At 51.9% G+C, this 17,358-nt stretch overlaps 1 protein-coding gene across 1 annotated transcript in view; it reads right to left on the reverse strand.

The window, feature by feature from the left end:
* Positions 1-3,060: 3,060 nt before the first annotated feature.
* Positions 3,061-17,358, reverse strand: part of SMC1A (structural maintenance of chromosomes 1A) — a 68,150-nt gene continuing 53,852 nt past the window's right edge. Inside the window, exons 22-25 of the mRNA XM_060251915.1 lie at positions 9,427-9,578; positions 6,753-6,822; positions 6,530-6,640; positions 3,061-3,564 (exon numbers count right to left, since the gene is read on the reverse strand). Of these exons, the coding sequence (XP_060107898.1) occupies positions 3,481-3,564; positions 6,530-6,640; positions 6,753-6,822; positions 9,427-9,578 (417 nt within the window). The 3' untranslated portion in view covers positions 3,061-3,480. The remainder of the gene's footprint in view (positions 3,565-6,529; positions 6,641-6,752; positions 6,823-9,426; positions 9,579-17,358) is intronic.

Below are 17,358 nucleotides of genomic sequence, written 5' to 3' on the forward strand. Positions count from 1 at the left end.
CTTAAGTTCTTATGTGACAAAGTGTTGGACTGGATGGGCCACTGGCCTGATCCAACATGGCTTCTCTTATGTTCTTCTGTGACACAGAGTGTTGGACTGGATGGGCCACTGGCCTGATCCAACATGGCTTCTCATGTTCTTATGTGACACAGAGTGTTGGACTGGATGGGCCACTGGCCTGATCCAACATGGCTTCTCTTATGTTCTTATGTGACACAGAGTGTTGGACTGGATGGGCCACTGGCCTGATCCAACATGGCTTCTCTTATGTTCTTCTGTGACAGAGAGTGTTGGACTGGATGGGCCACTGGCCTGATCCAACATGGCTTCTCTTATGTTCTTATGTGACAGAGAGTGTTGGACTGGATGGGCCACTGGCCTGATCCAACATGGCTTCTCTTATGTTCTTCTGTGACACAGAGTGTTGGACTGGATGGGCCACTGGCCTGATCCAACATGGCTTCTCTTATGTTCTTCTGTGACACAGAGTGTTGGACTGGATGGGCCACTGGCCTGATCCAACATGGCTTCTCTTATGTTCTTATGTGACACAGAGTGTTGGACTGGATGGGCCACTGGCCTGATCCAACATGGCTTCTCTTATGTTCTTCTGTGACACAGAGTGTTGGACTGGATGGGCCACTGGCCTGATCCAACATGGCTTCTCTTATGTTCTTCTGTGACAGAGAGTGTTGGACTGGATGGGCCACTGGCCTGATCCAACAGGGCTTCTCTTATGTTCTTCTGTGACACAGAGTGTTGGAATGGATGGGCCACTGGCCTGATCCAACAGGGCTTCTCTTATGTTCTTCTGTGACACAGAGTGTTGGACTGGATGGGCCACTGGCCTGATCCAACAGGGCTTCTCTTATGTTCTTATGTGACACAGAGTGTTGGACTGGATGGGCCACTGGCCTGATCCAACAGGGCTTCTCTTATGTTCTTATGTGACACAGAGTGTTGGACTGGATGGGCCACTGGCCTGATCCAACAGGGCTTCTCTTATGTTCTTATGTGACACAGAGTGTTGGACTGGATGGGCCACTGGCCTGATCCAACAGGGCTTCTCTTATGTTCTTATGTGACACAGAGTGTTGGACTGGATGGGCCTCTGGCCTGATCCAACAGGGCTTCTCTTATGTTCTTCTGTGACACAGAATGTTGGACTGGATGGGCCACTGGCCTGATCCAACATGGCTTCTCTTATGTTCTTATGTGACACAGAATGTTGGACTGGATGGGCCTCTGGCCTGATCCAACATGGCTTCTCTTATGTTCTTCTGTGACACAGAGTGTTGGACTGGAGGGGCCACTGGCCTGATCCAACATGGCTTCTCTTGTATCTGGGACAGTGATGCTCTGTCTTTTTGGTGCTGGGAGGAGGGAGTAGTGGGAGGGCTTCTGGACTTCTGGCCCCAACGATGAACCTCCTGGTGGCCCCTGGGGTGTGGCCACTGTGTGACACAGAGCGTGGGACTGGATGGGCTATCGGCCGGATCCAACGTGGCTTCTCATGTTCTTTGATTTGTCAGCGTCGAATGAATGTTTGCTACTTCCAAAATGTATGGCAAGCAAACAAGTGGCAGCGCAGTAGCGACTGGAAATGTACAAGAAACAACTGTGCTGTAACCCGTAAGTGCTGCAAGAAAACTTGATTATAGCCCTCTGCTTACAAATAGAATTCAACAGTACAACAGGAACAAATCATTCCATAACCAACTAGTCACAAAAGCAGTGCCACACAAATCACAGGTGAAAGGGGTTTTTTTCAAAGGGAAGGGCTCCAGAAACTACTTAGTCCTTCAACGTAAAAATTATTCCCAAATTCATATGTTCATGTACAAATGGGAGTCCGCAACCATAAATCCGGCTCAAGCGGGGGTGTCTAACACATTCTGCATTCTGAGAGCCAGTTTGGTGTAGTGGTTAAGTGTGCGGACTCTTATCTGGGAGAACCGGGTTTGATTCCCCACTTCTCCACTTGCACCTGCTGGAATGGCCTTGGGTCAGCCATAGCTCTGGCAGAGGTTGTCCTTGAAAGGGCAGCTGCTGTGAGAGCCCTCTCCAGCCCCACCCACCTCACAGAGTGTCTGTTGTGGGGGGGAGAAGATATAGGAGATTGTAAGCCACTCTGAGTCTTTGATTCAGGGAGAAGGACGGGATATAAATCTGCAATTCTTCTTCTTCTTCTTCGTTGAGGGACGGATCTGACATAAATGAGACTTTGTAGGGCCAACCACGTATGTCATGAAAGGTAATGCCGGGTAGCAGGGATATAAACTTTATAAAGGACGCAAACAAAATGAAAGATTTTAAAAAGCTTAAAATAAAACATGATTAATTAATCAGCACTTGTTGGTCTGAAAGGTGCTTTCTTTGTATCTCTCCTGTGCAGACCTGGGAACTGGGCAAAGGAAGCTCTGGCTCTTTCCTTCCTTCCCCAGGGGACCAGGATGGGGAGGAGCCTCAGCCAATAGAAGGAAGAGAAGCTTGGCTCAGCAACTCTGCTGTGAGAAAGCCTGGCAAAGCAAGCTATTCCTCCCCAAGGGAGGAGCCTCAGCCAATGGAGAAAACAGAGGCTTTGCTCTGTAGCGGCTGTGTGACTGAGCAATCCTGGCAAAGCAAGTTGTGATACAGAAAGAAGCAAGAGAGAGGGAGAAGAAAGCAGATGACAGCCAGTTGCTCAGGGGCCTGACAGGAGCCCTCTGGGGGCCTCATCCGGCCCCCGGGGACACATGTTTGACACCCCAGGGCTAAAGGGTTGACATGTCCTTTGCGTGCTTGTTAGCGGAACAGACATGTTTCTGCAAATTATCGCTTTTTCTGTTAGTTGTCTTGCAGTATTTATTGGTTACAGCAAAGTTGTTTTTTGTGTATTTCCAAAATTTACGGGGCAGTGGCGGGGCGGAGGAGAGATCTTCAGGAGATCCCGCAACCTTGACCCAACCTTGCCACATTTGGAAGAAAAGAAATCCGTTCCTTCCAGTGCCACCGAGCCCCAACGCCATCCCGAGATGCCGCTCCCGACAGATTCGCCGTGAAAGAAAGCGACGGCGGATGGAAGGTAAACAGACTTTTAATTTCAAATCACGCACAAAATACACATCATTATGACATCAGGCTTGGGGGGAAAAAAGCACGATCCGAAGCCACCAATTGTAGGCCCCTCTGCGTGAGAGGAGACCTCGCAAATTCGCCATGGTTTTGGTCCTGTACAGTTCGTACCCCCTGTGCCTTGGCCGTCTTCCAGGGACACACGGCGGGGGAAAGACCCTGAATGCCTTTGGCAGTTTTCCAGGGACTCGTCACTCTCTTCCCCACCCGACGGACACAAAGGAAAAAAAACAACACAAACGCTAAAAAAAATAATCGCTGGATAAATAAAAGGTGGGGAAGCTCTTAAGGCCTGCAGAAGGCAGAAAAGTTGGGGGTGGGGAGGGGTGGGAGTCGGCAAGGGTGGATTCCAGCCTCTTCCTTTCTCTACTGATCGCCGGGATTCGGGTTGGCGTCGGGGTACTTGGTAAGGTCGAAGGTCAGGACTTTGCTGATGACGCAGTCTCCTTGCTGTAAGGGGGGGAGGGAAGCAAGGGGGGGCGTTGCGTGAAGTCATCCAACAGGCACCCTTTCGATCAGAAGTCTCTCTTTCGCAACAGCAGTGCTCTCGGGCCCTGTCAAAGGGCAGCTCGGGCACAAAAGGGTTCTTGCTTGAACTCGCACAAAGCTGCCCTGTATTGAATCAGACCCTAGGTCCATCGAGGGGCAGTGCTGTCTACTCAGACTGGCAGCTCTGCAGGGTCTCAGGTCAAAGTCTTTCCCATCCCCTCCTGCCTGGTCCTTTTAACTGGAGATGCTGGGGATTGAACCTGGGACCTTCTGCGTGCCAAGCAGAGGCTCTGCCACTGAGCCAGGGTCTCAGGTCAAAGTCTTTCCCATCCCCTCCCTCCTGGTCCTTTCAACTGGAGATGCCGGGGATTGAACCTGGGACCTTCTGCATGCCAAGCAGAGGCTCTGCCACTGAGCCAGGGTCTCAGGTCAAAGTCTTTCCCATCCCCTCCTGCCTGGTCCTTTTAACTGGAGATGCTGGGGATTGAACCTGGGACCTTCTGCGTGCCAAGCAGAGGCTCTGCCACTGAGCCAGGGTCTCAGGTCAAAGTCTTTCCCATCCCCTCCCTCCTGGTCCTTTCAACTGGAGATGCCGGGGATTGAACCTGGGACCTTCTGCATGCCAAGCAGAGGCTCTGCCACTGAGCCAGGGTCTCAGGTCAAAGTCTTTCCCATCCCCTCCTGCCTGGTCCTTTTAACTGGAGATGCTGGGGATTGAACCTGGGACCTTCTGCGTGCCAAGCAGAGGCTCTGCCACTGAGCCAGGGTCTCAGGTCAAAGTCTTTCCCATCCCCTCCCTCCTGGTCCTTTCAACTGGAGATGCCGGGGATTGAACCTGGGACCTTCTGCATGCCAAGCAGAGGCTCTGCCACTGAGCCAGGGTCTCAGGTCAAGGTCTTTCCCATCCCCTCCTGACTGGTTCTTTCAACTGGACATGCTGGGGATTGAACCTGGGATCTTCTGCATGCCAAGCAGAGGCTCTGCCACTGAGCCAGGGTCTCAGGTCAAGGTCTTTCCCATCCCCTCCTGCCTGGTCCTTTTAACTGGAGATGCCGGGGATTGAACCTGGGACCTTCTGCATGCCAAGCAGAGGCTCTGCCAGTGAGCCAGGTCTCAGGTCAAGGTCTTTCCCATCCCCTCCTGCCTGGTCCTTTCGACTGGAGATGCTGGGGATTGAACCTGGGACCTTCTGCATGCCAAGCAGAGGCTCTGCCACTGAGCCAGGGTCTCAGGTCAAAGTCTTTCCCATCCCCTCCTGCCTGGTCCTTTTAACTGGAGATGCCGGGGATTGAACCGGGGACCTTCTGCATGCCAAGCAGAGGCTCTGCCACTGATCCAGGGTCTCAGGTCAAGGTCTTTCCCATCACCTCCTGCCTGGTCCTTCTAACTGGAGATGCCGGGGATTGAACCTGGGACCTTCTGCACGCCAAGCAGAGGCTCTGCCACTGAGCCAGGGTCTCAGGTCAAGGTCTTTCCCATCCCCTCCTGCCTGGTCCTTCTAACTGGAGATGCCGGGGATTGAACCTGGGACCTTCTGCATGCCAAGCAGAGGCTCTGCCACTGAGCCAGGGTCTCAGGTCAAAGTCTTTCCCATCCCCTCCTGCCTGGTTCTTTTAACTGGAGATGCCGGGGACTGAACCTGGGACCTTCTGCATGCCAAGCAGAGGCTCTGCCACTGAGCCAGGGTCTCAGGTCAAGGTCTTTCCCATCCCCTCCTGCCTGGTTCTTTTAACTGGAGATGCCGGGGATTGAACCTGGGACCTTCTGCATGTCAAGCAGAGGCTCTGCCACTGAGCCAGGGTCTCAGGTCAAAGTCTTTCCCATCCCCTCCTGCCTGGTTCTTTTCACTGGAGATTCCAGGGATTGAACCTGGGACCTTCTGCATGCCAAGCAGAGGCTCTGCCACTGAGCCAGGGTCTCAGGTCAAGGTCTTTCCCATCCCCTCCTGCCTGGTCCTTTTAACTGGAGACGGTGGGGATTGAACCTGGGACCTTCTGCATGCCAAGCAGAGGCTCTGCCACTGAGCCAGGGTCTCAGGTCAAGGTCTTTCCCATCCCCTCCTGCCTGGTCCTTTCAACTGGAGATGCCAGTTAAAAGGATTGAATCTGGGACCTTTTTAACATGCAGAAGGTCCCAGGTTCAATCTTTTAGGTCTGCCTGGTCCTTTTAACTGAAGACTTATCTCCTGTTAAAAGGACTGAACCGGGGACCTTCTACATGTTAAAAGATTGAACCTGGGACCTTCTGCATGCCAAGCAGAGACTCTTCCACTGAGCCAGGGTCTCAGGTCAGGGTCTTTCCCATCCCCTCCTGCTTGGTCCTTTTAACTGGAGATGCTGGGAATTGAACCTGGGACCTTCTGCATGCCAAGCAGAGGCTCAGTCACTGAGCCAGGGTCTCAGGTCAAGGTCTTTCCCATCACCTCCTGTCTGGTCCTTTCTACTGGAGATGCCGGGGACTGAACCTGGGACCTTCTCCATGCCAAGCAGAGGCTCTGCCACTGAGCCAGGGTCTCAGGTCAAGGTCTTTCCCATCACCTCCTGTCTGGTCCTTTCTACTGGAGATGCCGGGAATTGAGCCTGGGACCTTCTACATGCCAAGCAGAGGTTCTGCCACTGAGCCAGGGTCTCAGGTCAAGGTCTTTCCCATCACCTCCTGCCTGGTCCTTTTAATTGGAGATGCCGGGGACTGAACCTGGGACCTTCTCCATGCCAAGCAGAGGCTCAGCCACTGAGCCAGGGTCTCAGGTCAAGGTCTTTCCCATCACCCCCTGCTTGGTCCTTTTAACTGGAGATGCTGGGAACTGAACCTGGAGCCTTCTGCATGCCAAGCAGAGGCTCTGCCACTGAGCCATGGCCCCTCCCCTTGCCAGTGGGTTGAGAACTATACATCCCCAACGCACTTCTCTCCCCTGCCCCTTTTGTACCTCTGGGTAGACGCCGATGAGACTCTCTGCCTTGGTGTAGAATTCCTCCTTCAAGGAAATGACGATGGCTTGGAAGTTGCAGGTGGACTGCTCCTTGATGTAGTTGGCTACCTGGCGGGTGGGGGAAGAAGAGAGAAGAGAATGCGGCCAGGCTGAGCACCTCAGCACCTCCCCTCTCTCCTGGCAGTCACAGCCCTCCGCTTGAGCTGTTCGTCTGACTCACCTTCCCGATGTTGGTGTTGTCCAAAGCGGCGTCGATCTCATCCAAGACAAAGAACGGAGCGGGTTTGTAGCTACAGGGAGGAGAGAGAGAGAGAGCGTTCAAAGCAGGTTAAGGAACGTGAGATTCTACGTAGCCCTTGGAAGTTCGCTGCTTTCCACTCCCAACTGCCTGAAAGGCTCCCACCAGCAGCTTCTTAAGATCGGGAGCGTGGGACTCTCATCCTACAGTCCTTACGCTGGCTACTGATTCACCCAATTCAAAGAGTTGGTTTTGACCTTTAAAGCCCTATGTGGCTTGGCACTAGGGGTATCTGAAGGACCGTCTTTGCCCTTATGCTCTGCTTGGGTATTAAGGTCACTAGGAGAGGCCCTCCTGGCTGTCCCTTCGATCAGAAAAGTCTGATTGGCACATGAGACAGGACCTTTTCAGTGGCAGCCCCGTAGTTGTAGAAGAACCTCCCCAGGGACATATGAACATAAGAGAAGCCATGCTGGGCCTGCCAATCTACGGGACTGCCTTTCTCCGCATGTTCCCCAGAGAGCACTGCGTTCAGGGAAACAAAATCTACTGTCCATCCCCAGACCAAAGGAGGCCAGGCTGTGTTCTACACGGACCAGGGCCTTCTCGATGGCAGCAGCAGAAATGTGGAATGCCCTCCCAGAGGCCATAAGGGCCCAGCGGGATCTTTCTCAATTCCAAAGGAGACCAGACTGTGCTCTACACGGTCTAGGGCCTTCTCGGTGGCGGCACCAGAAATGGGGAATGTCCTCCCAGAGGCCATAAGGGCCCTGCGGGATCTTTCTCAATTCCGCAGGGCCTGCAAAACCGAATTATTCCGACAGGCCTTCAACACCTAATAGGGAGAGGACTGCCACCCTACGCCGCTGAAGAACTGCGATCATTATAAGATCAGTTAAAAGGGCTACGCTCTGAAATGCACCAAGACATCCGGAAATTGCCTTGTGTATCTCAGGAGGCTTCTATACATCAGGTTATACCTCTTGGAGAATATTACCAGCAAAATACCTGAAGGAGGGTTTTCTGCCTCATTTCAAGGACATTGTTTACAACTGAGCCTTTTGGACTTTTGATACTTGTTACTGATTGGTTATGTGCTGTTGATATTGTATAACTATTATTTGCACGATTTTGTCACAATACTGAGCAGTTTCTTTGTAGTTATTTTTCAGGCTTTTCACTACTGTGTTCCCCTTTTAGCAGCCCCGTGCCGCAGAGTGGTAAAGCTGCAGTACTGCGCTCTGAACTCTCTGCTCACGACCTGACTTCGATCCCGGCGGAAGCTGGGTTCAGGTAGCCGGCTCCAGGTTGACTCAGCCTTCCATCCTTCCGAGGTCGGTCAAATGAGGACCCAGCTTGCTGGGGGGGAAAGCGTAGACGACTGGGGAAGGCCATGACAAACCACCCTGTAAAAAGTCTGCCGTGAAAACGTCGTGATGCGACGTCACCCCAGAGTCAGAAACGACTGGTGCTTGCACAGGGGACCCTTCCTTTTCCTCCCCTTTTTTGACTGAGGGCAGCCAGTAACAAGCCCTGCCTTACAGTGGTCCTGCCCATTTTCTGAGCAGCTTGGTGGGCACCAAGGGAAGTACTGGCGGGCACTGCTGTGCCCCTGGGTGCTGTACTGGGAAACCCTGTTTCAAATCACGGTCCCCCGGTTTATATGCCCCTTCTCCTGCCCGACATGCCTCCTTACCAGAGAAGCAGAACAGGAACCCCCACGTTGAACATATATGAACATCTGAAGCTGCCTTCTACTGAATCAGACCCTGGGTCCATCAAAGTCAGTCTTGTCTACTCAGACTGGCAGCCGCTCTCCAGGGTCTCAAGCTGAGGTTTTTCACACCTACTTGCCTGGACCCTTTTTTGGAGATGCCAGGGATTGAACCTGGGACCTTCTGCTTACCAAGCAGATGCTCTACCACTGAGCGTCTGTCCCTCCTCATGAACATATGAAGCTGCCTTCTACTGAATCAGACCCTCAGTCCATCACAGTCAGTATTGTCTACTCAGACTGGCAGCCGCTCTCCAGGGTCTCGAGCTGAGGTTTTTCATGCCTATTTGCCTGGACCCTTTTTAGTTAGAGATCTCGGGGATGGAACCTGGGACAAAGTCAGTATTGTCTACTCAGACTGGCAGCTGCTCTCCAGGGTCTCGAGCTGAGGTTTCTCACGCCTCTTTGCCTGGACCCTTTTGAGTTGGAGATGGCGGGGATTGAACCTGGGACCTTCTGCTTACCAAGCAGATGCTCTGCCACTGAGCCACACAGCCCTGCCCCATGAAGCTGCCTTGTACTGAATCAGACCCTCTTTGGTCCATCCAAGTCAGTCTTGTCTACTCAGACTGGCAGTGGCTCTCCAGGGTCTCAAGCTGAGGTTTCTCACGCCTCTTTGCCTGGACCCTTTTTAGGTGGAGATGCCGGGGATTGAACCTGGGACCTTCTGCTTACCAGGCAGATGCTGCACCGCTGAGCCACAGTCCCTCCTTAATGGACAACCATCCCTTCATTTTGTTTGGCAGACCCCCAAGAACTGCTCTTGGCCCCTTCCCTGCAGTTTCCCCTTCCGTCACCCCCCTCCCAGCACTCTAAATCCAAAACCCATCCCTGGCGACCAGCACGGGGTCAACCTCCGCTGCAGCGCGGCCCATTCCTCACCTGTGAATTGCAAAGAGCAGAGCCAAGGCCGCCACCGTCTTCTCCCCGCCAGACAAGTTGTCCATGGGCCGAAAACGCTTCCCGGGGGCCACGCAGTTGTAATTGATGCCGTCCAGGTAGGGCTCCTCGGGGTTTTCGGGGCCCAGAAATGCCTGTGGAAGAACAACGAAGATGGAAGTCCTTTGGGATCTGGGTACCGGGGGCTGGCAAACTGGCCACCCGTCGCCCAAAGTCCTCGTGATCTGGCATTTACTGTGGTGGCAGAAATGGCCTTAAAGTCGCAGCTGATTTATGGTGACCCTCACTGGGTTTTCAAGGCGAGAGACAAACAGAGGCAGTTGCCACTGGCTGCCTCTGCGCAGCGACCCCGGGCTTCCGCAGTGGTCTCCCATCCAAGGTGGATCTGTCACTGGTTGACAGATCGCACCCAAAGAGTGCTTGTGAACGGTTCCTCACCCTCTTGGAGAGGAGTGACAAGTGGAGGGCCTCAAGAATCTGTCCTGGAACCTGTTTTGTTCAACATCTTTATCAATGATTGGGATGAAGGAATAGAGGGAACGCTTATTACATTTGCCGATGATACTAATTTGGGAGGGGTTGCAAACCCAGAAGATGACAGAAACAGGATACAGGATGACCTTGACAGGCTGGAAAACTGGGCTAAAACCAATGAAATGCATTTTAACGGGGATAAATGTAACGTTCTGCATTTAGGTAGGAAAGATCCAATGCATGGCTATAGGATGGGGGAGACTTGTCTTAGCAGTAGTCTGTGCGAGAAGGATCTCGGGGTCTTAGTGGATCATACGCTGAACATGAGTCAACAGTCTGATGCAGTGGCTAAAAAGGCAAATGCAAATCTGGGCTTTATCAACAGAAGTATAGTGTCCAGATCATGTGAAGTGATGGTATCGCTTTACTCTGCTCTGGTAAGGCCTCAACTGGAGTATTGTGTTCAGTTTTGGGCACCACATTTTAAGGAGATAGACAAGCTGGAACAGGTCCAGAGGAGGGCGACGAAGATGGTGAGGGGTCTGGAGACCAAGTCCTATGAGAAAAGGTTGAAGGAGCTGGGGATGTTTAGCCTGGAGAGGAGGTGGCTAAGAGGTGATAGGATCACCATCTTCAAGGACTTGAAGGGCTGTCCTATAGAGGAAGGTGTGGAATTGTTTTCTGTGGCCCCAGAAGGTAGGACCCGAACCAACAGGTTGAAATTAAATCAAGAGTTTCCGGCTCAACATTAGGAAGAACTTCCTGGCCGTTAGAGCGGTTCCTCAGTGGAACAGGCTTCCTCGGGAGGTGGTGGGCTCTCCTTCCATGGAGGTTAAACAGAGGCTGGATGGCCATCTGACAGCAATGAAGATCCTGTGAATTTAGGGGGAGGGATTTGTGAGTTTAGAGCAGTTCCTCAGTGGAACAGGCTTCCTCCTTGGGAGGTGGTGGGCTCTCCTTCCTTGGAGGTTTTTCAACAGAGGCTGGATGGCCCTCTGACAGCAATACTGATCCTGTGAATTTAGGAGGAGGTGTTTGTGAGTTTCCTGCATTGTGCAGGGGGTTGGACTAGATGACCCTAGAGGTCCCTTCCAATTCTATGATTCTGTGACTAACTAGGGCTGATCCCACTTAGCATCCGAGACCTGGCGAGATCAAGCTAGCATGGGCTAGATTTGCATAACCAGAAAAGGAAAGGAGGAAAGGTCCCCTGTGCAAGGACCAGTCGTTTTTGACTCTGGGTTGAGGTTGCTTTCACAACGTTTTCACAGCAGACTTTTTACGGGGTGGATTGCCATTGCCAGTAAGAGCCCCGTGGCGCAGTGTTAAAGCTGCAGTACCTTCGCGTCTTGTGGCTCTCAAAACATCTGACGTTTATTCTATATGGCTCTTACGCTAAGCAAGTTTAGTCACTCTCTAAGGTGCCATGGGACTCAAATCCAGCTGATTTACTGATTACCGAAACTCTCACGTTGTTGATGTTTTATACCTCAGGTTCGTCACGTCGAGCAGAAGTTGGCTAAAGAAACGCAGACGTGAATTGGTAGAACATGCTCCAAAAGACAAACCTCAGGGTGTCAGCTCTATACAACAGACAGGGCTTTTTCGTTTTTTGAGCAGGAATGCACAGGAACACAGTTCCGCCTGGCTTGGTGTCAGGGGGTGTGGCCTATTACACAAATGAGTTCCTGCTGGGTTTTTCCTATAAAAAGTCCAGTGCAAAATATTGGTGTTGTCAGAGGGCGTGGCCTAATATACAGATGACTTCCTGCAGGGTTTTTCCTACTTAAAAAAGCTCTGTGCAAAAATAATGATGTCAGAGGGCGTGGCCTAATATGCAAAAGAATTCCTGCTGGGCTTTTTCTATGGAGAAAGCCCTGTGCGGAAACAATGGTGATGTCAGGGGGTGTGGCCTAACATGCAAGAGTTCCTATTGGGAATTTTCTACAAAAAAAGCCCGGTGCAAAATGGTGATGTCGGGGTGTGTGGCCTAACATGCAAATGACTTCCTGCAGTGTTTGTCCTACAAAAAAGCCCTGTGCAAAATAATGGCGAGGTCAGAGGGTGTGGCCTAACATGCAAACGAGTTTCTGCGGCAACAATGGTGATGTCAGAGGGTGTGGCCTAATATGCAAACGAGTCCCCGCTGGGCTTTTTCTATGAAAAAAGCCCTGTGCGGAAACAATGGTGATGTCAGGGAGTGTGGCCCAAGATGCAAGAGTTCCTATTGGGAATTTTCTACAAAAAAAGCCCTGTGCAAAATGGTGATGTCAGGGGGTGTGGCCTAACATGCAAATGGTTCCTGCTGGGATTTTTCTACAAAAGAAGCCATGGCAACGGGTAATGCCACTTCCAGCCTCCATGACTGACGGAAAGTGTGGCTCAGGGGCTGGGAACCAAGCCACGTTAAGTGGTGGTGGGGAGAGGCCGAAAGTTGGCTCCAATCCCCCTTCCCTCTCAAACACGCGGTGACTGCTACTGCAGAGCATCTGACTCCACATGGCGGCCTGCACTGCCAGGAATGCACGCCTGCTGCCACCCACGTTTGGCTCTTCCTGAGCCAGGTGGGGTTGTCAGAGCTGGCAGGGTTTTCTCTGAAGACAACGAGAGGCGGCGTTTCGACGCCCGGCACGCGGGCAAAGAGAATGTATCATTTCGCATGAGAACAAAAGAGAGTCCTGGGTGCGCCGTAACACAGATCCGTCACGCTGACAATTGTGTTGATTTTATTGTGTAAATTATTCATGTATTTTAAAGGTTGTTTTTATTGTTAGAATTCTGTGTTGTGAGCTGCCCTGAGCCCGCTTCGGTGGGGTAGGGCGGGATATAAATCGAATGAAATAAATAAATAAATAAGTCTTTCTGGGCGTTGATTGAAGTTTCAGAAGACGGTTCTGTTTGCGACTGGAAGGCAAATCTGCATGGATATGATTGTAGGGAATCGCCCTGTGCTGCGCTCTCCAACTCCTGACGCCCACGGGAGTACAGTTTTAGAAGACGACTGCAGATTTATACCCCGCTCTTCTCTCTGAATCAGAGATTCAGAACGGCTTACAATCTCCTCTATCTTCTCCCCCCACAACAGACACCCTGTGAGGTGGGTGGGGCTGAGAGGGCTCTCACAGAAGCTGCCCTTTCAGGGACAGAGTCTCAGAGCAGCGTACAATCTCCTTTCCCTTCCTCCCCCACAGTAGATACCATGAGGTGGGTGGGGCTGAGAGGGCTCTCCCAGCAGCTGCCCTTTCAAGGACAAGAGTCTCAGAGCTGGCCTACAATCTCGTCTACCTTCCCCCCACCCCACACAGACACCCTGTGAGGTGGGTGGGGCTGAGGGGGCTCTCACAGCAGCTGCCCTTTCAAGAACAACTCCTGCGAGAGCAATGGCTGACTCAAGGCCATTCCAGGAGCTGCAAGTGGAGGAGTGGGGAATCAAACCCGGTTCTCCCAGATGAGAGTCTGCACACTCAACCACTACACCAAACTGGCTCTCTAAAAAAGAAGATATTGGATTTATATCCCGCCCTCCACTATGAATCTCAGAGTCTCAGAGCGGCTCACAATCTCCTTTATCTTCCACGCCCCCAACAGACACCCTGTGAGGTGGGTGGGACTGATAGGGCTCTCCCAGCAGCTGCCCTTTCAAGGACAACGCCTGCAAGAGCTATGGCTGACCCAAGGCCATTCCAGCAGCTGCAAGTGGAGGAGTATCAAATCTAGTTCTCCCAGATGAGAGTCTGCACACTTCACCACTACACCAAACTGGCTCTCCTTACGGCTGTCTTTATGGCTCAGGATTATGAAGGGGAAAAAAAAAAGGAGCCAAGGAACAGCCCGAACTGGATGGGCCAGGCTAGCTCAATTGCTTCTGAACTCAGAAGCTAGCAGGGTCAGGCCTGGTTAAGTCCCTGGATGGGAAATGCACATCTAGAGTCGCAGACACAGAGGCAGACAGGCAAGCCACTCCTGTTCCTCTCTCGTCTTGACCTGGAAAGCCCAGGTTTGGCTGACCTTTTCAGATCTTTGAAGCTACTCAGGCCCTGGTTAGTACATGAAGCAGGGGTCGTTTCGTAGGAAAAGAGGTGCCGGAGCTCATTAGCACAACTCATTTGCATATGCCACCCACCCCCGACATCACCGGAAGGCAGACTCAATTCTGCCGGCTCAGTCTGCCTTCAAACGCTTCTCGAATTAGAACGCTCATCATAAAACCTGACTCCCATCATACTTTTAAAATTTGTTTTCTCCTACGTGGCCGCAGTGGCAGGAGGAAGATTTCCATCAGAAAGCTTTCTATGTTTTGGTTATTTTCCCCATTTTTTTAGGTGCGGAAAAATATTAGAAAGTTTGTCAGATCTTAAAGAGTTCAGCAAAATTCTCACCGGGGGGGGGGGGGGGTGTTTGAACAACGGAGCCCTGAAGCAAGTATTTGTGGGGGAGGGGGGTAAAAAAGAAAGTGCAATGAAATTTAGAGCGGGGGTGTCGAACTCATTTGTTATGAGGGCTGGATCTGACGTAAAATGAGACCTTGTTGGGCTGGATCGGGTCAAGTCGGGCCAGACCATGTGTGTACCTATTTAAGATTAGGCAGCAGAAATGTAAACTTTCTAAAAGACACAGACAAACATGACTAAAGATTTTTTTTTAAAGCCTTAAAATAAAACATGCTTAAAACATTAGCACTCGTTTGGTCTTAAAAGGCGCTTTCTTTGTATTTCTCCCATGGGATCCAGGGAACTGGGCAAAGGAAGCGCTGGCTCTTTCCCTCCCTCCCCAGGGCACCAGCAGGGGGAGGAGCCTCAGCCAATAGAAGGAAGAGAGGCTTGGCTCAGTAGCTCTACTGTGCAATTGAGAGAGCCTAACAAAGTGAGCTTTCCTCCCCCGCTTCCTCTCCAAGGGAGGAGCCTTACCCAATGGAGAAAATAGACGTTTTGCTCTGTAGCTCCTGTGTGATCTTGAGCAAGCCGCGCAAAGCAAGCTGAGATGCAGAAGGAAGCAAGAGAGAGGGAGAAGGAAGCAGACAAGAGCCAGTTGCTCAGGGGCCTGATAGGAGTCCTCCGGGGGCCCAATTCGGGCCCTGGGCCGCATGTTCGACACCCCTGATTTAGAGGTTCCGGCGCTCCTGCCCAAAATGAGGCCTGGAAAGGAGACCACCCAGGAAGTCCAGGGTTGCTACGCAGAGGCAGGCGACGGCAAACCACCTCTCTTTCTCTCTGCCCTGACCTGGATGGCCCAGGCGAGCCCAAACTTGTCGATTCTCAGGAGCGCCAAGCAGAGTCAGCCCCGGTGAATTCTGGGATGGGAGACCCCTCCCAAGAAATTCACCATGCAGAGGCAGGCAAAGGCAAACCACCGCTGCCTGTCACTTGCCTCTGATAATCCGACAGGGTTGCTGTAAGCCGCCCGTGACTGTGTGGCGCCCGCCGCCACCGGCCAAAGGGGCAAGCGCAAACTCTCTCCAGGAACAACTGACGGCGTTGCCAGATGGCATCCAGCTGTGAGCAAGTTATCATCCCGTGAAAGCCCACGAGAAACACAGAGCGCGGCACGTGGTGCGGATTTCTGCTTTCTGAAAAGCCTCCGCCATCTTTGCCTTCGCTCAGAAAAGAAATCAAGCTCCCGGCCCCCAGGGCCGCAAAAGGCACACTTGAAACCTCGTGGGCTGAAACATCTCAAGAAGCCAGACGGGTGGCTGAATACAAAGTCCAGAGGGCAGTGGTTTGGGGCCCAGAGTAGCTCCTGAAGCCAGGGCATTCGACTTCTAAAAGCAGAACAAAGGCTGTATTTGCAGGGCTTTTTTTGCGGCAGGAACTCCTTTGCATATTAGGCCACACATCCCCTGATGTAGCCGATCCCCCCAAGAGCTCACAGGGCTCTTCTTACAGGCCCTCCAGGAGGATTGGCTACATCAGGGGTGGAATTCTGGCAGGAGCTCCTTTGCATATTAGGCCACAAACCCCCTGATGTAGCCGATCCCCCAAGAGATCACAGGGCTCTTCTTACAGGGCCTACTGTAAGCTCCAGGAGGATTGGTTGCATCAGGGGTGGAATTCTAGCAGGAGCTCCTTTGCATATTAGGCCACCCCCCCTGATGTAGCCTATCCCCCAAGAGCTCACAGGGCTCTTTTTACAGGGCCTACTGTAAGCTCCAGGAGGATTAGCTACATCAGGGGTGGAATTCTGGCAGGAGCTCCTTTGTATATTAGGCCACACACACACACACACACACCCCGATGTAGCCGATCCCCCAAGAGCTCACAGGGCTCTTCTTATAGGGCATACTGTAAGCTCCAGGAGGATTGGCTGCCTCAGGGGTGGGTGGCCTAACAGGCAAAGGAGTTCCTGCTACCAAAAAAAAGCTCTGAGCAGTATTTGTATAATATTGGTACGAAGCAAAACATACAAGATAGCTCCATTCAGATTCCAGAAGGACTGTCTTCTCCCACATGCTCCTGCTCAGGTAAGATCAGAGGGAAGGGCCTTCCTGACTGTCCCACCAATCAAAGAAGCTCAAATGGTGGGCACATGAGACAGGACCTTTTCGGTGGAAGCCCCACATTTGTTGGAACAACCTCCCCCAGGGAGGTGTGCCCCTGGCCTCTACTTCCAGTCTTTAGGATGCGGTTGAAAATGGTTTTATTTAAGACCGCGTTTGGTTAAGTTTACTAGTAGTCCTGAATTGTGGATTTAAACTTTGGATCTTATGTTTTTTAATGTTTTTTACATGTTTTATCTCTGACGCAAGCTGCTTTTAAGTTCTCTATAAGGAAGACAGGCGTTTAATAAATGTTTTAAATAACTACATAAAATCATCACCCAGCTATGTGAACATGCTACAATTCTGTGAAAGCACACGAGACAGGGGTGGCCCTGCTGGCTGGGGCTGATGGGAGTTGTAGGCAAAAAAAAACCATCTGGAGAGCTACCGTTGGCCACCCCTGGCTTAGAGGGAGTACGGGCCAGAGAGGATGCTATTTTAGCCTCCGGCTCACATATTTTTGTCTCAGCTCAGGAAAAACAGCCCCAGAGCACACTAATTTATGCAGGAGCTCACAGCTTTAATGCCAGTAGCTCACCAAGCAGAATTTCTGCTCGCAAAACTCCACAGCTTAGAGCAGGTGCGGTCAAAAGTAGCTCTCCAGATATTTTTTTGCCTACAACTCCCATGAGCCCCAGCCATGCTGGCTGGGGCCGATGGGAGTTGTAGGCAAAAAAAACCCCATCTGGAGAGCTACCGTTGGCCACCCCTGGCTTAGAGGGAGTACGGGTCAGAGAGGACGCTATTTCGATCAGCGTCACCCATCAGATCTTCAGCGGCCAATCAGAAACCCTGCCGGGCAAGAGACCGAGATTCCCTTGGCTGAGCATTAGGTATGCACGGGCCCAGAATTTTTAATATCTTTCCCCCCTCTGCGCGTGTCATTTCTGTGCCGTCCTGCCAAA

The sequence above is a fragment of the Heteronotia binoei genome, chromosome 13, assembly GCF_032191835.1.
Source record: "Heteronotia binoei isolate CCM8104 ecotype False Entrance Well chromosome 13, APGP_CSIRO_Hbin_v1, whole genome shotgun sequence".
In the NCBI taxonomy this organism is placed as follows: domain Eukaryota; kingdom Metazoa; phylum Chordata; class Lepidosauria; order Squamata; family Gekkonidae; genus Heteronotia; species Heteronotia binoei.